The sequence below is a fragment of the Arvicola amphibius genome, chromosome 5 (assembly GCF_903992535.2).
Source record: "Arvicola amphibius chromosome 5, mArvAmp1.2, whole genome shotgun sequence".
Classification (NCBI taxonomy): Eukaryota; Metazoa; Chordata; class Mammalia; order Rodentia; family Cricetidae; genus Arvicola; species Arvicola amphibius.
In genome coordinates this window covers 84,202,642-84,224,079 of record NC_052051.1, presented here as the reverse complement: position 1 = coordinate 84,224,079, position 21,438 = coordinate 84,202,642, and the positions used below count along the sequence as shown (strand labels likewise).

General features: G+C 53.7%; 2 protein-coding genes across 13 annotated transcripts in view; one reads left to right on the top strand and one right to left on the bottom strand.

Moving 5' to 3' along the window:
* The first annotated feature begins 3,126 nt into the window (after positions 1-3,126).
* Positions 3,127-19,732, top strand: Mybpc3 (myosin binding protein C3). The gene is made up of 34 exons (XM_038331421.2): positions 3,127-3,496; positions 4,016-4,138; positions 4,219-4,302; positions 4,389-4,537; positions 4,689-4,806; positions 5,385-5,433; positions 5,577-5,606; positions 5,762-5,815; positions 6,130-6,132; positions 6,417-6,428; positions 6,662-6,825; positions 7,637-7,769; positions 7,986-7,988; positions 8,094-8,218; positions 8,297-8,402; positions 8,489-8,655; positions 8,976-9,141; positions 9,863-9,969; positions 10,190-10,219; positions 11,752-11,891; positions 12,095-12,175; positions 13,843-14,002; positions 14,428-14,532; positions 14,614-14,802; positions 15,413-15,547; positions 15,653-15,820; positions 17,405-17,493; positions 17,652-17,847; positions 17,999-18,138; positions 18,279-18,438; positions 18,543-18,679; positions 18,945-19,124; positions 19,328-19,365; positions 19,462-19,732. The coding sequence occupies exons 1-34, from the start codon at positions 3,127-3,129 to the stop codon at positions 19,529-19,531; spliced, it is 3,981 nt and encodes a 1,326-aa protein (XP_038187349.2). The 3' UTR covers positions 19,532-19,732.
* A 766-nt stretch (positions 19,733-20,498) lies between these two features.
* Madd (MAP kinase activating death domain) overlaps positions 20,499-21,438 on the bottom strand; it is a 40,575-nt gene continuing 39,635 nt past the window's right edge. For all 12 annotated transcript variants that reach the window (XM_038331214.1, XM_038331219.1, XM_038331220.1 and 9 more), the window contains one exon: positions 20,499-21,402. In XM_038331214.1, coding sequence (XP_038187142.1) covers positions 21,298-21,402 — 105 coding nt within the window. In that variant the 3' untranslated portion in view covers positions 20,499-21,297. The remainder of the gene's footprint in view (positions 21,403-21,438) is intronic.

Here is a 21,438-nt window from a genome sequence, read left to right as displayed (position 1 = left end):
ATTAACAGAGACTTCAGCAGGGCGGTGGGGGCGCACGCCTTTAATCCCAGCACTTGTGAGGCAGAGGCAGGCGGATCTCTGAGTTCAAGGCCAGCCTGGTCTACAAGCGCTAGTTCCAGGACAGGCTCCAAAGCTACAGGGACACCTGTCTCGAAAAACCAAACTAAACCAAACCAAACCAAACAAACAAGCAAACAAAAAAACCCAGAGACTTCACTGGTGAAATCTCGGAGTCTCCCCACTTAGCTTGAAGGCCCTTTGCTCCCTGGGGCAGCAGACAAGGGCTCTTATCTGTAAACATCTTGCTTTCAGTAGGCAGAAGTGGTGATAGACAGGGAGTGAGAAAATTTCCCAAAGCACTCTGCATACCCCAAGAAACACTGATTCTAGGGATGTGACTCCTGCACCCCTCCTGGAAATGTGGGTTCCTCCACATGATGTTCCCTAATCACACTAAGAGCCTTAAGAGAAGGCTAAGGGTATGAGCTAAGGTTAGCCCAGTGGTAAGGAAGTGGGGTGTTTGTTGTTTATTTTTTGAGACAGGGTTTCTCTGTGTAGCCCTAGTTGTCCTGGAACTAGCTCTTGTAGACAAGGATGGCCTTGATCTCACAGAGATTCTTCTGCATTTGCCTCCCAAGTGCAGGGATTGAAGGCGTGCGCCACCACCACTCAGCCGACGAGCAGTGTGTGTATATAATATTATGCTTCAGTTCTTTTATTTTGTGTGTATGTATGTATGTGAGTGTGTGCACATACCACATCATGCATGTGGAGGTCAGAAGAAGACTTGCAGAGGCCAGTTCTCTCCGTCCACCAGTGGATCCCAGAGACTGAACTCATCTGCCTTGGCAACAGATACCTTTATTTGAGCCACCTTGTTGGAGGCTCTTAAGCAATGGGTTTTTTTAAAAAAAATTTATTTAACTTTATTTTATGTGCATTGGTTTGAGGGTTTCAGATTCCCTGGGACTGGAGTTACAGACAATTGTAAGCTGCCATGTGGTTGCTGGGAATTGAACCTGGGTCCTCTGGAAGAGCAGCCAGAGCTCTGAACCACTGACCCATCTCTCCAGCCCCAAATATCAGTTTTTTAAAACCATTTTTTAGATTTTTTTTAAAAAAAAAACGTATATTCCTGTTTAGCCTGCATTTATGTATGTGTAGCACATGTGTTCCTGGTGCCTGCAGAGGTGAGGAGAGGGGGTCAAGTCCCCCTGGAGTTGGGGTCACAGATGGTTGTGAGTGAGGCACCGTGTGGGTACTGGGAATGGAACCTAGGTTCTCTGCAAGAGCAAGTGCTTTTATCCACAGAGCTATCTCTCCAGCCCACATCCGTTCTCCAGAAGACTCAGATAGGCAGAGCGGTGTATTCCTGGAATAGCAACACTTAGCAGGTTGATGCAGGAGGATTGTCATGAGACCAACCTAGATTACTAGTAATAGCTTACACACACACACACGACTTAAGAGTAGATGGTGTGGCTTTAAAGTAACTAAAATTGGGTGAAAATCATGTCGGGTAAGTTTCTGTTGTATGGAAAACTCTCTCCCTTCTGATGGTAAATAATCTATTCTACTAATGTTCCTTGATGGGGGTCCCCGTAATTTACTTTTCTGTAACACCCGATGTACCTGAAGTGACTGAGGGTCCACTTGCAGGACAAGAACAGTGGGAATGGGGTGGAAGATGGGGGTGGGATTCAGAATATTTTGGCATTGATCTTTAGTTAGTCCTTGTGACTTTAGTAAGAGCTGGTTCTGCTTCTGTCTTCTACTTTGGAGTACTTTTGGAGATTCTCTTCCCTGCCCTCACCTGTAGGTTCATCTAGCACTTCCCTTATGGTGATAGTAGCTCCCAGCATTGGCTACTCCCTGCCTGACCCTAGACTAGCCCACCCAGCATTCCAAGGTCCACCAAGGCTCTGCTAATCAATGGAACAGTAGCACCAAGCCCTGGACTCTCTAGCCGTGGGTGTCACAGGCAAGAGCACCTCTACAGTGTAGTTCTCTGCTGGGCGGGTACACAGACAAGGGCGAGGCTACTCCTGAGGTCTGCAGAGGGTTGGAGGGGCAGAAGCCATCCAATCATGCTGGGGAGGGTACAGAGGACCAAGTGGCTCTATCTTCTCCATGGAGGTACTTCAGCTGGATGGAATTTGTCTATATTTAGCAGGTGACTGGCAGGAGTCAGATAAGCGGGGATGGGGAGGGGGGATGGCTCTCATAAATAGTGAGACCACAGGGCCCTGCTCAGCTCCTCCCTGGGTGGCTTTACCTGCCTGGTGCCTGGTGTGACCATTCTCAAGATGCCTGAGCCAGGGAAGAAAACAGGTAGTTGCATGTACAGGTTGGGTCTGGATCTGGGACGGTGGATGTGCACAGCTTAGGGGCAGGGCCAAGATAATATGGATGAGGCCTCTAGGTTCCAGGAAGGGACAGAATAATCTTTTTTGGTCTGTCTGTTTCTCAGACTTTTTCCCCTCCCACCTGTGCCAGGGCCTCTGAAAGAAGTACCCAGGTCAACACCCATTCCATCTTGACCTGTTTCTTCTTCAGCCAGGGTCCTCATTTCAGGGAGCCCAAATTCAGGCTACAGGGGCACAGACTCACTGAGCCCCTGAGCGCCTCCTGGTCTCACGCACAGTGTGTGTGGGATAGTGACCCTTTTCACCTCTCCATGTCTGCCACCATGCCTGAGTACATGTGGAAGACATTTCCTCTTCTCTGGAGAATAGGCAAAGAACAGAGAAACAGTAATTCAGGGCCTGGCCAGGCCTGTGCCCTTGCAGAGGTCACTGGGGCAGGGCAGGGATCCAGCCCCAGCCCCCCTGCTGCCTCCAGGCCAGCATTATCTCAGTTGTTCATTCTTAGTCTGAAGCCCTCAGAGGACAAATTTAGCTGTATTCCAAGTAAGCAGAGTGCAGGGGTGGGTGGGGGTGGCCTCCTGGTGGGAGGGGGACTGGGCTTACCCTGAGTGTTCCTAGACAGGAGAGAGAGAATCCAAGGTAGGAGTGCCCTGTGTGGTGGTCAGGACAGCAGACTCGGCTCTTTCACCTGTGATCTTCTATCACTTAACCTGAGACATAAATATGGCTGCACCTACTCCGTAGAACTGTTGGAGCACTAATGAGAGACTTGGAGTGTGCTTACCCCAGTCTCTTTAAAGAAGGGCAGCAGGGATGGGTACCAGGGAGCCCAGCCCCACAGTCTCCTCCATCTGGCTCTTCAGTGTCAGCCTTCAGCAAGAAGCCGCGGTCAGTGGAGGTGACAACAGGCAGCACTGCACTGTTCGAGGCTGAGACAGAGCGCACAGGCGTGAAAGTGCGGTGGCAGCGGGATGGCGGTGACATCGGTGCCAATGACAAGTACGGTTTGGCAGCAGAGGGCAAGCGGCACACACTGACAGTACGAGATGTGTGCCCTGCAGACCAGGGTTCCTATGCGGTCATTGCAGGCTCCTCGAAGGTCAAGTTTGACCTCAAGGTCACAGAGGCAGGTAAGGGCTTGCCGACCTTCTTCCCAAGGCTTGAGCAGGGAATGGAGGCTGGGTGCTCGCCTTTGCCCTGGCGATGCTGTAAGTCAAAAATGCACATTCCTGCTCCTGCACCAAGATCTCTCTCCACAGTAGAGGTGGCTGCAGCCTTTTCTGAATTGTGGAGATGGGGAAACATAGCAGTGACCTACAGCCCTCTCCTGCGCAGACCCACAGTGACATCACACCTAGATAAGGACTTGGCTAGCTCTGTGTGTTGGCAGGGAATCCTAAGAGCTTGGGAGGTGGGGGGTTGGGTCAAGGCCAGAGCCTGGCAGATGGACCTCAGAGCTGTTCAGAGCAGAAATCCGGACATGGAGCAGGTGGGCTGTGAGGGCGAGAACAGGAGGTGCAGGCCAGCGCCTCTCCTTGGTGTGAGCCCAATGGCTGAAGGTGACTGCCACTGCTCACATGCCATACATCTTAGGTACAGCCGGACCCAGGTCTGGAGTCTGAGAGGGTGTGTGTTGTGTCTCTGGTTAGAAACTGTGTCATGCGAGAAGACAGAGCCTGAAGTTGCTCCCACTCCTGAGGAGGCCCCTGGAGCCCCCAGAGAAGTCCCAGCTCCAGTCACTGAGTTGGAAGAAAACGCTCCAAGTCCTGAAGGTGAAGGGGGCTGGGCGCCGTGGGACAGGCCAATGGGAGGACAGTGTCCCGGGACAGGTCTCAAAAGCCTTTTTTCTCAGGCTCAGCCCCAGGGAGTCAGGCAGCCCCGGATGACCCTATCGGCCTTTTTCTGGCACGGCCGCAGGATGGCGAGGTGACTGTGGGTGAGTGGAGCTTTCTGTGCTCAGGGGTGTTATGGGAAGTAAGCTCCAGAATACCCCAAGTTCAGTCTGTCGCCCCTTTCCTACAGGGGGCAGCGTTGTCTTCTCGGCCCGCGTGGCTGGGGCCAGCCTCTTGAAACCACCAGTGGTCAAGTGGTTCAAGGGCAAGTGGGTAGACCTGAGCAGCAAGGTGGGCCAGCACCTACAGCTTCACGACAGCTACGACCGCGCCAGCAAGGTGGGGCACCTGGTCGGGGGGCACAGGGCAGAGCGGGAATGTTGAGCTGTACCAGCCTGGGTCAGCCGTCACGTTCATGTGCCTGCAAGCGCCAGTCGCTGGCCTTGAGAGGTGGATCCTCACCCTGGCTTCCTCTGTCTCCTGCCCACAGGTCTACCTGTTTGAGCTGCACATCACAGACGCTCAGGCCACGTCTGCGGGGGGCTACCGCTGCGAGGTGTCCACCAAGGACAAGTTTGACAGCTGCAACTTCAACCTCACTGTCCATGGTGAGAGACCTGGTGTCTGACCTGGTCTTGTGGGCTTCGCGGGGGCTTAGTCCCTTGGGCTTTTCTCTGTCTCCCAACATTAAAGAGGGTGACTAGTCATGGCTAGATAGCCAGACTGACCACACGTCCAGCGCCGATCACCCAGGGTGTGAAAGAAATCCATGGTTTCTGGCAGTGGTAGCATACACATTCAATCCCAGCACTCAGGAGGCAGAGGCAGGTGGATCTCTGCGAGTTTGGGGCCAGCCTGGTCTACAAGAGCTAGTTCCAGGACAGGCTCCAAAGCCACAGAGAAACCTTGTCTCGAAAAACAAAACAACAAAACAAAATCCATGCTTTCAGGGTCTTTCGGGGTCGTGGGAGGCTTAGACGAAATGAAGGGTGGGCTCTGCTGCACTTGTGTGTGTCCCTGACACAGTGGAGTGTGAACTGGGAGGTGAGTGCAGAGCTGCCTGCCATAGAGGTTGGGATGACAAACTGCCTCCCTCTCTAGACACGACCCTGAGACAAGTTGAGAAGGGGGTGAGTCCCGTGGTCCCCTCTGAGCAACCCCATCACTTCATTCTCTTTGTATACAGAGGCCATGGGTTCTGGAGACTTGGACCTCAGATCAGCTTTCCGCCGAACGTGAGCGCCTCTCTTTCCTCAGGACTTGGGGGAGGCCAGTGGGAGAGGCCGAGGCCACTCCAAGTTTTGGATAGGGACATATGGGGGTGTGAAGGGCAGGCAAACTGGCTCCTGGGTCATTGAAAACACTGTCTAACCCACAGGAGCCTGGCTGGAACAGGTCGGCGCACCAGGTACCCTTTCCTGTCCTTCTCTGTCCCATACACAGATCCAGGTGTATCTGAGATGGGTGGGAGCCCCATTGGGCTGTGTCCCTTCCTCCTACTCCACCCCACCCTCTAAGCCCCTTCGAGTTCCCCAGAAGCCTCATGGGGTCCCCTTTCCACAGTGACAGCCATGAAGATATGGGGACTCTGGACTTTAGCTCCTTGCTGAAGAAGAGGTGAGTCCTTGGGTCACGCCTTCCAGGGCAGGGAGTAAGACGTGACCTTGAGGCTTCCCAGCTATGTGGCTCTGCACACGCCACCTCTCTGAGCTGATTTCCTTGTTAAAAGGGAGAGTCCCAGTGTGGAAAGGACTTTTGTCCTGACACCCATCCTCGGTGTACCCCCAAAGGCCCCATATAGCGTCTCCAGTAGATCATTTCTGTAGACTCTGAGGACCTAGCCAAGCCCCTTAACTTCATTTCTTTTTCTGTCCTGCCTTTCCCTCTCTCCCTATCCACCCCGCATGGCTACTGCTCCTGTTCCTGCCCAGAGAGTAAGCAATGGGTTTGGGAGCCTCTGGGGCAAGAGAACATTGGCTTTGGGGTGTGCACCCTTTCTTCCGGGGTTTGGTGAAACACACACCTCAGGGTGACAGTCCTGAGGCTTCGGGTGGCCCCATACTCTGTCGGATATTAAGAAGAGCAGGTCTGCTCTGAAAAGTAGGGGCACGGTATCCGGAAGAGGGAGGAAGTGGAGGCCCTGGGAACCATCCCAGTCTGGCAGGGAGGGGCCCAGACTTCTAATGTGTCCCTGTCCTTTCTTCCTCATTGGGAGCAGCAGTTTCCGGAGGTGAGTGCCCGGGCAACCTCAGAACCCGCCCTAGTTCAACCCCAAAACTCCTAGGCCTGTAGACTGGGAGGAAGGGGATTAAAAAGAGGGGAGAAGAAGGGAAGAGAAAGGAAGGGGCAGGGGAGGGGAGGGAATAGGGCAGAGGCAGGCCCTCATCCTGTGTCCAGGAACCCCCACCCCAGGAAGGGACAAGAGGGACTGCCTTAAGCTTCCCAGTGGCCTATGGGGCACAGGGACTCCAAACTGGAAGCACCTGCTGAAGAGGACGTGTGGGAGATCCTGAGACAGGCGCCGCCGTCGGAGTATGAGCGCATCGCCTTCCAGCACGGAGTCACAGACCTGCGCGGCATGCTGAGGAGGCTCAAGGGCATGAAGCCTGATGAAAGGAAGAGCACAGGTTAGCCCTTCCACACTAGCTCCCACTATACAGCTGCTACGTCAGAAAGCACCACACAAGAGCCTGCAGGCTGGGCAGATGGGGCCCTTTGAGGTACTGGCAGTAAAAAGAGCGAATTAACACGTAAGCAATGTAGAGCATGGTTTACATAATTACCTAATTTAATTCTCCCAACAGCACCACCATACAGAAACTATTATCAGTTCACTTTGACGAGTAAGGAAACTGAGACACAGAGACTAAGGGATGCACTGGGCACCCGTGTTCCGCTGTCTGCAGGCCCAGCCTGAGCGTTCTGGGCTTGCTCAGTCCCTCAGCTGTAGCTCTGGTTTTACCAACATGGCTGCAAGGGGCAGCATTTGTGAGGTGGCCCTGGACGGACTGGAGGGCACTCACTCCATCTGCCTAATCCCATTCTCTCCCTGCAGCACAAGACTTAGGGCAGTGCCCTGGAAGACTGGGCAGTGAAAACACTAGGGAGGGAAGTTGTTAGGGTCGCTAAAATGAGGCTTGGCATTAATGAGAGGAAGAGAGGGGCATGGGTCACATTTCCCGTTCTCATGATCTTGTTGGATGTCTCTGACCCTGCCCAAGAGCTGAGCAATTAGAAACAACCTCAAGGAAGGCAGGGCAGAGACAGACAAAGGGATGGACAGACACAGAACAGAGACGAGAAGACACAGTCATCACAAAAACCCAGAGGAATATACAGCAGGGCAGGGAAGATGTAGGCAGCTGCCTTGGCGGCTGTGGCTGCCGCCTGGGGAAACATGTGGGCGCTGGGGCAGCTGGGCTGAGGTGTGGTGTTCAGCCTTTCAGAAGAAGCTGGAGCCTGCTTACCAGGTAAACAAAGGCCACAAGATCCGGCTTACTGTGGAACTGGCTGATCCGGATGCTGAGGTCAAGTGGCTGAAGAATGGACAGGAGATCCAGATGAGTGGCAGGTATGGTGGGGGTGGGCGGGGTCCTGGGCCCTGGGGTTGGGGAGAGCTGCCCTGCCCTACCTCCCTGACTCTGGCTCCTGGTCCTCATATCTTCCCCTATTCCCTCCCCACTCCCAGGGTCTATTCCCAGGTCATTTGACCTAAGGCATCTCTCTTTTTCCCTATGTATCACTTCCTTCTATGTGGAACCCTGTAATGGCCCCTTCTGTTCCATAGCAAGTAAGTCTCTGCTTGACAACTTGAAGCAGGCGTGGGGTTTGTGAAGGGCACCAAGCCCAGGAAGGATAGCCATGCCCTCCTGATACGCCTCTGTGCCCTGCCCAGGTACATCTTCGAGTCCATTGGTACCAAGCGCACCCTGATCATCAGCCAATGCTCCCTGGCAGACGATGCAGCCTACCAATGTGTAGTGGGGGGCGAGAAATGTGGCACAGAGCTCTTTGTCAAAGGTGGGCGCGGGACCAGGGGGACCTGGGAGGAAAAGAGGCCGCAGGGAGGCAGACCTCACGGTGTTCTCCCCTGGACAGAGCCCCCAGTGCTCATCACACGGTCCCTGGAGGACCAGCTGGTGATGGTGGGACAGCGTGTGGAGTTTGAGTGTGAGGTATCAGAAGAAGGGGCCCAAGTCAAATGGTGAGTGCAGGAGTGTGGGGGGGTGGGGGGTGGGGAGGTGGGGCAGGGTTGGGGGCAGGGACATCCATTGTGCCATGTCTGACCAGGCTGAAGGATGGGGTGGAGCTCACTCGTGAGGAGACCTTCAAATACCGGTTCAAGAAGGATGGGCAGAAACACCACCTGATCATCAACGAAGCAACACTAGAGGATGCGGGACACTACGCAGTACGCACAAGCGGAGGCCAGGCACTGGCTGAGCTCATTGTGCAAGGTGAGGGTACCAGCCCAAGGCTGACTGGCCACAAGGAGGGAACAGGCTTTGGGCATCTTTGGTACCCTGAACCCCATCTTCTTATCTGTAAAATGTCTGTGCTGAAGTAAGCACTGCAGAGTGTTGGCACGGGGGTGGGGGTCAGGTGAGCCTGGCAGTGTCACCCCTGAACCCAAGTTTAGGCTCACACATCTGTTACACAAATGCACATACCTGGCCAGACGCCCACACACCCGCCACTTACTGCAAGCCCACACGTCCCCACAGAGGTACGCACTACTGCATTCTTCATTAGCCCATCCGTTCTATCTATCCCCCAGAGAAGAAGCTGGAGGTGTACCAAAGCATCGCAGATCTGGCAGTGGGTGCCAAGGACCAGGCTGTATTTAAGTGTGAAGTTTCAGATGAGAACGTGCGTGGCGTGTGGCTGAAGAACGGGAAGGAGCTGGTGCCTGACAGCCGCATAAAGGTGTCCCATATAGGGCGGTGAGTGAAAGAGAGAGAGACAGACAATTCATGATGGAGGGAGGGAAGGAGGGAGGGAGGGAGGGAGGGAGGGAGAGAGAGAGAGAGAGAGAGAGAGAGAGAGAGAGAGAGAGAGAGAGAGAGAGAGAGAGACATGGGCTGGAGAGATGGCTCAGAGGTTAAAAAAGAGCACTGGCTGCTCTTCCAGAGGTCCTGAGTTCAATTCCCAGCAACCACATAGTGGTTACGAGATCTGGCCTACAGGGATACATGCAGACAGAACACTGTATGCATAATATATAAATAAATCTTAAAAAAAAGAAGAAAGCAGGAAGACAAAATTGCGGAGGACAGACAGAGGGAGAGCCTCTGTAAGACAAGAGGGCAGTGGTACAGGAGAGAGAGTGTAGGACACACAGGGTCAGGTCCCCTACCATTTTCCCACCTGGGACCAGAGACCACTGAGGTGCTGGCTCATCCCAGAGCCTCTGGGGGCCGCTCACAGAGATTATCCAGATCAGCATTGGCCTGTCCCCAAGGGCCCCCGCCATAGGGATGCCCCAGTGCAGGCATCTCTTCTGCACTGCTGACCTCAGAGAACACGGGAGGGAGCTGGAAAGCACAAAGCTAGAAAGAGAAACCACATTTTAAATATCAGGACATGAAGGAGCCAGGGTGAGGCACAGAGAGGTCAGGACTGTGTGACACGATAGGGATCCTTTGTGTCCCCACTGCCCTTCAGGGTCCACAAACTGACCATTGACGACGTCACACCTGCTGACGAGGCTGACTACAGTTTCGTGCCTGAAGGATTTGCCTGCAACCTGTCTGCCAAGCTCCACTTCATGGGTGAACTAGCTGTGTGTGTGTGTGTGTGTGCGTGTGCATGTGTGTGTGCGTATGTGCCTGCAACCTGTCTGCCAAGCTCCACTTCATGGGTGAACTAGCCACGTGAGTGTGTCACATGAGCACGTGCGTGTGCAGGCATACACAGTTGGGGCAAGGCCGGGATGCCCTGTGGCTGGGCCCTTCCTTTCTCTTAGTGTTCCTTGCTTTTCTTCTCTTTCAGAGGTCAAGATTGACTTTGTACCCAGGCAGGGTGAGTCTTGGGACCCTTTTGTGCCACCCCAGCTTTGTCTCCTTCCCCACATCCCACTTCAACCCAAATCCCTTCCACTTCACAGCCAGAGATGACAAGGACCTTGAAAGAGGGACCCATGTCTAGGTTTCTACTGCTGTGACCAGAAGCTGGTGGGAGGAGGACAGGGTTTATTCAGCGTACACTTCCACATCGTAGCCCATCATTGAAGGGAGTCAGGGCAGGAACTCAAGACAGGAGAGGAAGCTGGAGGCAGGAGCTGATGCAGAGACCTTAGGGTGCTACTTACTTGCTTGTTCCTCATGGTTTGCTCAGCCTGCTTCTTTATAGAACCCAGTACCTCCAGCCCAGGGAACAGCACCACCCATAACGGGCTGGGCCCACCCCATCAATCACTAAGAAAACACCCTATGGGGTGGCCTTCATCCTCATCTTATGAAGGCGTTTTTTCTCAGTAGAGGTTTCCTCTATTAGAGCTTGTGTCAAACTGAAATATCTAGCCAGCACAACCCAGACCTACTACGCATGACCTCTGGGTCATCATCATCTCTCTGGCCCTGAATTCTTTGTGTGTATGCGTGTTTATGTACGTGCAGGTGAATTTATGTGCGTGCACACATGTGGGGGTGCATGTGGAGTCCAGAGTCCACCCAGGGGGTTATTTCTTGGATGCCATCCATTCTGAGGGGCTCTCACTGGGACCTGAGGCTCTGATTAAGTGAAGTTGGCTGGACAGTGAGCCCCAGGAATCCGCCCCTCTTCATCTCTGCAGTGCTGGGATTAATTGTGCTCATCTGGCTTCCTGTGTGGGTTCCGGGCATTAAACTCCTCTGGTTTTGTCAGTTGAATCATCCCTCTGGCTTTGATTCATTCAGGTCTAGAATGGGAGGTGACAGTGCATCACCTCCTCACAGGGACAGTGTCACCAGTGTGAGGTGTAAGCCCAACTCTTTTTCTTTTTTTAAAAAAAAATATTTATTTATTTATTATGTATACAATATTCTGTCTGTGCGTATGCCTGCAGGCCAGAAGAGGGCACCAGACCTCATTACAGATGGTTGTGAGCCACCATGTGGTTGCTGGGAATTGAACTCAGGACCTTTGGAAGAGCAGGCAATGCTCTTAACCTCTGAGCCACCTCTCCAGCCCCCAACTCTTTTTCTTTTGACTTTTTTTTCCTTTTCCCCCCTGAGACAGGGTTTCTCTGTGTAACAATCCCAGCTGTCCTGGATCTCACTCTGTAGACCAGGCTGGCCTCGAACTCACAGAGATCCTCCTGCCTCTGCCTCCCAAGTGCTGGGATTAAAGGAGTGTGCCACCACCACCCGGCTGAGACCATGTCTTAAAAACAAAACAAAAGCCCACAGGACTAACTATGCTGAAATTTGCACCTTTTAATGTCTATAAATTATACCTTGATGAAAATGACAAAAGCCAACAGTCAGGGACACGAGCTTCCAGCAACCATGGAATGACCTGTGTATCTCCTCTGCCACATTTGTGGGTCCTCTAAACTGTACTCCCCCATACAGAACCCCCCAAGATCCACTTGGACTGTCCCGGCAGAACACCAGACACCATTGTGGTTGTTGCTGGAAACAAGTTACGCCTGGATGTCCCTATTTCTGGGGATCCTGCTCCCTCTGTGTTCTGGCAGAAGACTGTCACACAGGTACTATGGTTACTGCCTCAGTTTCCCTACCTGTGTCATAGCAGATGAGCGCTAAGCTCTGCTCCATACCCCACCACCCCACTCACTGGGAGCACAGAGGCCCCTCACTGGCCAGAAGGCAGAGCGTGGTTGGAGACATGCGGGGCATGGAAGAAAAGCTGACTCAGAACCTCGAGCCCTAATTCAGTCTGTTCTGTTCCCAGGAGAAGAAGGCACCAGCTGGGACCCCTCCTGGTGCCCCAGAAGATGCTGGTGCAGACGAAGAGTGGGTGTTTGATAAGAAGGTGAGTTTGAAGTCAAGGCGTGGCTCAGGGTCCTCACTTTTCTCTATGCATGCCGTGTCCACCCCGAGGAATGGTGGACGGATGTGGGGAGGGAGCTGACAGACCAGCACCAAAGTGGCCTTGACTTTGCTAGGAAGTCATTGTAACTGGAATGGTTCCTGAATCCCTGCCTCATTTCCCCCTTTCTTCTTTTTATTAATAATTTTCCTTGTTCTTGGGGATTTAATTCATATATACAATGAAATAAGAACATATCTACCATTTTGCCCTCCAGCCCCCACACTCTCCCCTCCCAACTCCTCCCTTTCTTCTTCTAGACTGGGACTCATTATGCAACCCTGGCTGACCTGGTCCCTATGTGGACCAGGCTGGCCTCAAAACTCAGACATCCACTTGTGCCTGCCTCAGGAGCACTCAGTCTTTTGTTTCTCTAAGTTCAATTAGTGCTGCCAATAAATGCTTATGTGAGGGACCATCCACTGGAGCGTGGGCAGCCCAGCAGCTATCACTAGCCAGCAGTGCGTCGGTCAGGATGGGGCTCTTCTCTTTTCTCTGCCTCACCTTCTGAGATGTTTTCTGAGTCTTTGGGCAGCGTGCTGTGGAGCTCCTTCAGCCAGCAAGCCTTTAACGTATCAGCCTGCTTGGGCATGGTTTCTTATACTATAAATGCAGCCTTAAAGCTTGCACGCGCTCCCTCCCCTCCTGCCTGGCTGTGGGATTCGGTTCCTGTTGCCGGCTCCTGCAGGGGACTGTGATCTGTGAGTCAGAACCCCTCACTACACCCAACTCTAGCATCCATCTTCGGCAGCGCAGTCGACAGAGATGTCTGACTCAGGGCTGAACATTTGTTATCTTTCTCTTGGCACTGACTTTTATGCATCTCTGTCTTGACTGATTGCTTTCCACTGCAAAAAGAGCTTCTTGACTAAGGTTGAGATGGCCAGGTCTGTGTGTTTGACAACATGACCATTAACAAAACAAACAATAGCAGGCTCAACCCTGGGGCCTATAGCCGCCTCAGCCAGGGCTTCTGAGCGGCATCATAGCACCAAGCGAGGCATCTGTGGAGCAGGCCTCATATCCTAACACTCACCCCATAGCGGTCTTGCTAGTGCACCAGTGGACTCATGCCTGGCAGGTTGGTATGCAGGGTACTGTGCTGGGTGAGACCATGGGCAGCTTTTCTCCCCAACAACCTCTGGCTCTCTGAAAGCTAGCCAGCAGGGAAGAGGCTTCCTGATTGCCTGGAGACTGAGGGCTTCCACAAATGACCTCGGCTGTGTGCTCCTCTCAATAAGGGAGAGGGAGTGCCTTCCCTGGCACCCTGCCTGGCATGGCCCAGTTCTGTCATTTCTCCTTGTGCCACTGCTGGCTCTTCTGAAGGACTGAGTACCGTGGTCTTTCTGGAGCCTCACAATAGCTCTTGTGGGGTCACATTCTTCCCATTTGACAGATAGGAAAATTGAGGCAGAGTCTAGATTTCATGATAAAACTAGATTAGGGTCTGATCCCTTGCCTGTGGTGTCACATTGAAAATTTTAAACTAGTCATTATAGGGGTTCACTTTCCACTCCTGCTCTGCCCCCACAGACCATGCACTGAACTTCCGCTGATGGCTACCTTACAGACTGACTTGGGTCTTGTCCCCAATTCTCTCTCCCTTTCAGCTGTTGTGTGAGACTGAGGGCCGGGTCCGTGTGGAGACCACCAAAGACCGCAGCATCTTCACAGTTGAGGGGGCAGAGAAGGAAGATGAAGGTGTCTACACCGTCACAGTAAAGAACCCCGTGGGCGAGGACCAGGTCAACCTCACAGTCAAGGTTATCGGTGAGGCAACACCACAGAGAGCGTAGAGCAGCCCCAGGGAGGGTCCAGCAGCTATCGCAGGGGCACTCGCGAGCAGGCAATTGTGGTGACTGGTTTCTTTATGCCAGAGAGAAGTCCTGCTCGAAGGGAAATGCGTGTGTAGGATGCCACTGCCTACGGCATTGGTTGTTCTCTGGGAGAAATAAGCACGGGACAGTCTCTGTGTTCTGGAGGGCTGGGTGGGTTGGGTGGATGTAGCCAACTGGAGCTGGGACCTGAGGTGAAAATGGCCAGTGAGGAGCCATGGGTGGTAAGAGAGGGGGTGGGTGGTGGCATGAGCTGATTCTAGGTGGCTTTGGCTCCGGAGGTGGTGGCTGCAGATAGCAGTTACCCATGGGGGCGGTGGGAGCCGGACACAGTTGACGCCATCCCTCTTCCCTATGAAGACGTTCCAGACGCTCCTGCGGCCCCCAAGATCAGCAATGTGGGCGAGGACTCCTGCACGGTGCAGTGGGAACCACCTGCCTATGATGGTGGACAGCCGGTCCTGGGTGAGTGCCAGGGCACCAGGACGGCCAAGGGCAGCTGTCCGCTGAGTGGCTGGGCACAGACTGAGCTCTCGTCTCTCTCAGGATACATCCTGGAGCGCAAGAAGAAGAAGAGCTACAGGTGGATGAGGCTCAACTTTGACCTGCTGCGGGAGCTGAGCCATGAGGCCAGGCGCATGATCGAGGGCGTAGCCTATGAGATGCGCGTGTATGCGGTCAACGCCGTGGGAATGTCCAGGCCCAGCCCTGCCTCTCAGCCCTTCATGCCTATAGGTGAACAAGCTGGGGCAAGGGGCAGATGGCAGCAGCCTCTTAGCTGACAGGCAGTCTCTGCACAGGCCTGGGCTCCTGTACTGTCGGGGGTAACCTGCCTTGTCTTACAGATGAGGACACTCAGGCTAGACAAGTTAAATGACCTCGGAGACACCTCACTGATAGAACAGACACTCTGGGGGGATGCTAGTCATGTCTCTCCATGATTTGAGACAGGGTTTTACTTATGTAGCTCTGGCTGACCGGGAACTCTCTATGTAGACCAGACTGGCTTCAAACTTACAGAGATCCACCTGCCTCTGCCTTCTGAGTGCTGGGTTTAAAGGCATTTGCCACTCCCTCAGAGACCCTAAAAGGGCAGTGAATCCCCTAGATTCTCTGGAGTTACAGGAGTTGCTGGGAACTGAGCAACTCCTGAAATGGACGAGTCACAGCCCAGGCCCCAGCCTTACTCACCTAACCCTACAAGGCCGGGAAACGCCCATGTTTCACACCTCGCTGGCTTTCTCTGACACTTCTAGCACATTCTAGCTGACAGGAGAGTCCTTCCTACATCCATCCCCTGTGTGGTGCAGGCTGACTCTGACCCTCTCTACCTGTCTCTGCTCAGCCCCGCCTGGTGAACCAACCCACCTGACTGTGGAGGATGTGTCTGACACCACTGTCTCACTCAAGTGGCGGCCCCCCGAGCGTGTGGGTGCAGGAGGCCTGGATGGGTACAGTGTGGAGTACTGTCAGGACGGTTGTGAGTACCCCACCCCGGCAGCCCCAACACCCTGCTGGGCCCTGGGCAGCCCTCAGAAGGTGGGAGGGATTTTTCTGACTCTCCCTCATCTGTGCCCTCACCCAGGCTCTGAGTGGGTGACGGCTCTGCAGGGGCTGACAGAGCGCAGCTCACTGCTGGTGAAGGACCTGCCCACTGGGGCACGGCTGCAGTTCCGAGTGAGGGCACACAATGTGGCAGGACCTGGAGCCCCTGTCATCACCAAGGAGCCTGTGACAGTACAGGAGATACTGCGTGAGTGTCCTTCTGCGATGACACCTGCTACTGACCTCCTTTTCCCAACCAAAGAGACCCTGCCAGAGGCGGGGGGGGGGGGGCCGGGAGCCAAGGCAGAAGGGACCAGGGCCTTCATCTATGTCCTGGTTTTCCCAAGAGCCCCTAGTTCTGGACCAGGAAGTATATAGGCCATAACTTTCTTGTTCTGTTTCACCTCCAGTGTTGTTTGATGTCTCACTCTTTTGGCTTTTTGGAGGGTCACCCACTCAGCTCCCAAATAAATCACACATAGAGGTTTATTCTTAGTTAGGAATGCCCGGCCCTAGCTTGGCTTATTTCTTCCCAGCTTTTCCTAACTTAAATTATCCCAACCACCTTCTGCCTCTGGGCTTTTTCCTTTTCTTATTTCTATGTATCTGACTTTCACTCTTTCTCCGTTGGTGGCTGGGTGGCTGGCCCCTTGTGTCCTCCTTCCTTGCTCCTCCTTGGCCTCATTTTTCCTTCTATCTATACTCTCTGCCCGCCAGCCCCGCCTATCCTTGCTCCTCCCTCACTATTGGCCGTTCAGCTCTTTATTAGACCATCAGGTGTTATAGACAGACAAAGAATCACAGCTTCACAGAGTTAAACAGATGCAGCATAAACAAAAGTCACACGCCTTAAGATAATATCCCCAGCACTCCAGCACAGAGATATCATCCACAGAACTGAACAGGAGGCTCGGGGTCATTTGGGGTGATCTGGGATCCTCTTCCCATTCTTCTGTTGTTGTTGTTATTGTTGATTGAGACAGGGTCTCTCTGTGTATCCTGACTATCCTGGAACTAGTAGACCAGGCTGGCCTCAAACTTACAGACCACCTGTGCCTCTGAGATTAAAGGTGTGTGCCACATGCACCTGGCTCATTCTTCTGTTCCTTACCTCAACAAAGGTAGGATTGGTTCTCCAGATTGGAAAGAAGTAACAGGTTTAACCAGTCCTGGGCAAAGGTTCTAAAGCCTAGAATATACCTTAACTTACATTTTATAAGGTGCGTGACTCCAAATAAGTTGCTTGCCCTCTTAAAGTGAAGCTGGGTATGGTGGCATATACTTGTAATCCTGGCACTTGGAGGTGGAGGCAGGAGGATGAGGGGTTTATGGCCAGTCTAGGCTACCTGAGTTACTCTTCAAAAAAAAAAAAAATGGTTTAACAGTTAAGAGAACTTGCTGTTCTTGCAAAGGACCAGGGTTTGACTTCCAGCACCCATATGCGTGGCTCCTAACCATTCATAACTCCGTTTCAGGGGACTCACTGCCTTTTTCTGACCTCTGCCAGCACACACAAGGTGCACATACATACATGCAGACAAAATGCTCAAACACATAAATAAATCTAAAAAAGTGAAAACCACACACACAAAACAAAACAAAACGAAGGACTACAGGGAGGCTCAGTGGACAGCATCTAGTGTGAGCATCCTGGAACTCCTGGGGCTTAGGAGAATCTGGCCCAGGGCAGCTTTCTTCCCAGTTACGGTGCTCTGGGCCTTTCCTCAAGAGAGAAGGGGCGTGTGAGATCATTCGGGCTGGGGCTACAGAAGGGCCTCCCTTTAACCCACAGAACGACCACGACTCCAACTACCCAGACACCTGCGCCAGACCATCCAGAAGAAGGTGGGGGAGCCCGTGAACCTCCTCATTCCTTTCCAGGTAGGTTGAGCCCTTCCCTGTCCCAAGGGAGAAACCACAGTGGAAGGATCTTCTGGGGCTGTGGACCCTGAGACCCCAGTCCCATGTGTGGCTGGTGTAGTGCCAGCCAGCCCTTGCAGAGAGACAAGCTCAGGGTTGGGCCGGTCATCTTCCCCCAGGGCAAACCTCGGCCTCAAGTGACCTGGACCAAAGAGGGGCAGCCACTGGCAGGTGATGAGGTGAGCATACGCAACAGCCCCACGGATACCATCTTGTTCATCCGGGCTGCCCGCCGCACCCACTCAGGCACCTACCAGGTGACAGTTCGAATTGAGAACATGGAGGACGAGGCCACGCTGGTCCTACAGATCGTGGGTATGTAGCCCAGAGCCTCCCTTTCAGCACATCCACCTCTGGAGCCTGCAAACCCGGCCCCTGCAGAAGGGCTCCATATGCTAGCATCCCCCTGCTTCAGCTCAGGCAGCTTCAGAATGTGCAGTGATCCAATCAGATCTGTCTCCTGCAGACAAGCCAAGTCCTCCCCAGGATATCCGGGTCGTTGAGACTTGGGGTTTTAATGTGGCTTTGGAGTGGAAGCCACCCCAAGATGATGGCAATACAGAGCTCTGGGGTTATACTGTACAGAAAGCTGACAAGAAGTCCATGGTGAGTTCAGGGCCCTCCGAGGCCTAACAGCCTCGCTTAACCCAGTAATCTGGTTTCCTCCACTGCAGGGGTAGAGGCACAAGGCACCCGAGAAAGGCAGTGGTCCCTCAAAAAGCCCTCCTTTCCTTCATACTCTCCAGGAGTGGTTCACTGTTTTGGAACACTACCGTCGCACTCACTGTGTGGTATCGGAGCTCATCACTGGCAACGGCTACTACTTCCGGGTCTTCAGCCACAACATGGTGGGTTCCAGTGACCAAGCCGCTGCCACCAAGGAGCCTGTCTTTATTCCTAGACCAGGTGCTGCACCCTCACTCCCACTGTGGGGAGTTCCGCTGGGGAAGGGAAGGGAAGGGAGCCTAGCTTGGGGTGACTTCCTTGGTACTAAGACTTGCCGCCAACAGGTATCACATATGAGCCACCCGCGTACAAGGCCCTGGACTTCTCTGAAGCTCCGAGCTTCACTCAGCCCTTGGCAAACCGCTCCATCATTGCAGGCTACAATGCTGTCCTCTGCTGTGCTGTCCGGGGTAGTCCTAAGGTAGGGACTCAAGGTCGTGGGCTAGACTGCCAGGAGGCTGGGCTCCTGGGCTCCCTTTGGGTAGTCCGCTCCTAAGTTTGCCTACTGTCTTTGCTCCATCTCTAGATATCTTCCAGCCTTCCCCTGAACAGGGCCTAAGGCCTCACTGAAGGCTCTGTTCATTCTCAGCCCCAGCTGAGTCTGTGCTCGAACAGTCCTTCTGAACCCCACCAGTTCCCCTCTCCTGGACGCTTTCCTAGTCCCCCTCCTTTTACTTGTCATACAGCCCAAGATTTCCTGGTTCAAGAACGGGCTGGACCTGGGAGAAGACGCTCGTTTCCGCATGTTCAGCAAGCAGGGAGTCCTGACCCTGGAGATCAGAAAGCCCTGCCCCTATGATGGCGGTGTCTATGTCTGCAGGGCCACCAACTTGCAGGGAGAGGCACAGTGTGAGTGCCGTCTGGAGGTACGAGGTAAGGAACCTGTAGGACAAAGCAGGGACCCTGGGCTTAGTTCTGCTGTACTAGCTCAAACAGCACCTTGGTTGCTGGAGCCCTGGCCCTGGCTGGCTGCTGGAGCCCTGGCCCTGGCTGGCTGCTGGAGCCCTGGCCCTGGCTGGCTCCTGGAGGGCTGCGAAGACACCACGGTTTGTCTGCTTCTCTCTTACAGTCCCTCAGTGACCAGGATGGCTCCCCAGAGGTGAACAGGTATGTATTCAGACCACCTGAGACCCAGGGCCTAGGGGGCTATCAGGAAAAGGGGGCGCAGGGGGCTTCAGTTCACTCACAAGGTCTCTGTCACAGGTACAGGCGATGCCAGCCCGTGTACCAGAAGTCCAGAAGGGAGTTGGAAGTGCCGCCCTTTCTGCTATAGCTGTGTTTATGTGTGTGTATGCGTGTGCCTCCTAGGCTGGGGAGGACTGGCCAGCAGCTGTACCAGGCAGGTCTGCTGGGCTTTACAGAAACTGACTTCATAGCTCCTAGGGAGTGCTGTTGATCTGGCGGGCATAAAGTGTGTGGTCTTCAGAAATGCTGGCTGGCTCACTTTAAGGGCAATAAAAGATGGGTGCAGTCACAGAGGGCTGATGTTCCCTGTCCACAGAAAAGCATACGGGCATTTGCTTGATCTTGACAGGCACGTCATTTTCCAAATTAGTGTCCTGTATCTGTGAGACGTTAATTAGCACTAGAAAGGGCATCGGTCTCCCCTCCACCCCCACAGACCCCTATATTCATTCTTCAGGTGAGGAAAGGACGGATGTAAAAGTCTCAGGAGCCACGGGGCTTTCCTTTGGAGGCATAGGCATGAGCGTCACCCCGGTGGCCAAGGTGGCGGCACCGGGTAGAGTCCTGGACTACACTGGTGGTATTAAGATCCCACTGCATCCACAGCTCACAACCACGTCTCACATGGGACACACTCCATCTAGCGCAAGCACAGGGAATCACAACCTTCATTGTCTTCCTCCGCAGAGATCAAGTTTCCTTATAAATCTGGTGACCAGCAGGTCTTAGGAGTGTCACGGTGGCGTGATGGGTCTTCTGCCCACAGAGTACCAGGGTTTCCCATGGCATAGACAGCCCATGGAGGTTGGACCTGGGTTACTACTGTGAGTTTTACTCAACATAAAATACACACTTGGCTGGAGCACAGAGTCCCAGGTCACACAACACACCTGTGTTTTTCTGTGACAGTGGCCAGAGCACTCTACAACCTCATGTGGTAGGTGTCCCTCTCTGGGGCCTCAGGATGCCAGAGCCTAGATGTGGGTGAACTGGGGACAGCCTTCCTCAGGCCTGAGCTGAGAGGATGTATCATTTAGTGCACGGCAGCCAGGGAGTGCAAGCAGAGTTAAAGACATTTACTTCACATCAGACAGCTGTACACTTTCTATAAATAACGCAGATCTGGAATATTTACATTCATCTCCTGTCCAGTCCATGTCCTCCTCCTGGCCTGAAGCCAGGACACACTCTGTGCAGACAGACACGCATGTTGGACTCGGCTTGGCTCTCAGGCAGACCATCACCCTCACCCCTCAGTCATCTTGTGCCAGAGGCCAGGGAGATCACTGTAAGGATCCCAGCTCCGCACATAGCGGTCAGTCCAGGAACACCGTGTCGCCGATGGGGTGGGGCAGGCAGCAACATGACCTGCGGCCACAGTTTAGGAATCGTGTGAGGAGGCAGGAAGGCTGCCATTCACACCTGCTTCCCTCAGATCCTTTCCTCCCACCCAACCCTCGGTCAGGAAGGCTGACCCCAAGGAACTGTGCCATGTACCCTACAGTGCCACATCACAGAAGACGGAGAGAAGACCCCTAAACTGGAGGGTCTAAGGACATGGAATCACAGAACAAACATCTCCAGAACACTTCCTGGGGGGCTCACAGTGGCCCCACAGATACACACTCTCTGGAGCCCTGAGGGGATAGTAGGCTAGTCTGGTGTTGGAGGAAGAGAAGGGAATGGGACGGACAGACACAAAGACCCACTTCAGACATCACACAAAACCAGCTGAACTGTGGGGAGGAGCTTGCAGAGAACCCACACATCCCCTCTCCATCCCAGCAGCTTCAATGATGAAGAGCAGCAGGAGTGAGGGCGACCTGTGAGCTAGGCCAGCTGCGAACCCCTCTATCAGCTAGAGACAGGCCGAGGTGGGGTTCGGAGGTCTTCTTCACTGCTACGAACTGCAGCCACATATGAGAAGAGACACAACACAGAGTAGCAGATCTCGTGGGCCTGCGGGGCACAGAAGACCAGGCAGATCAGTCACAC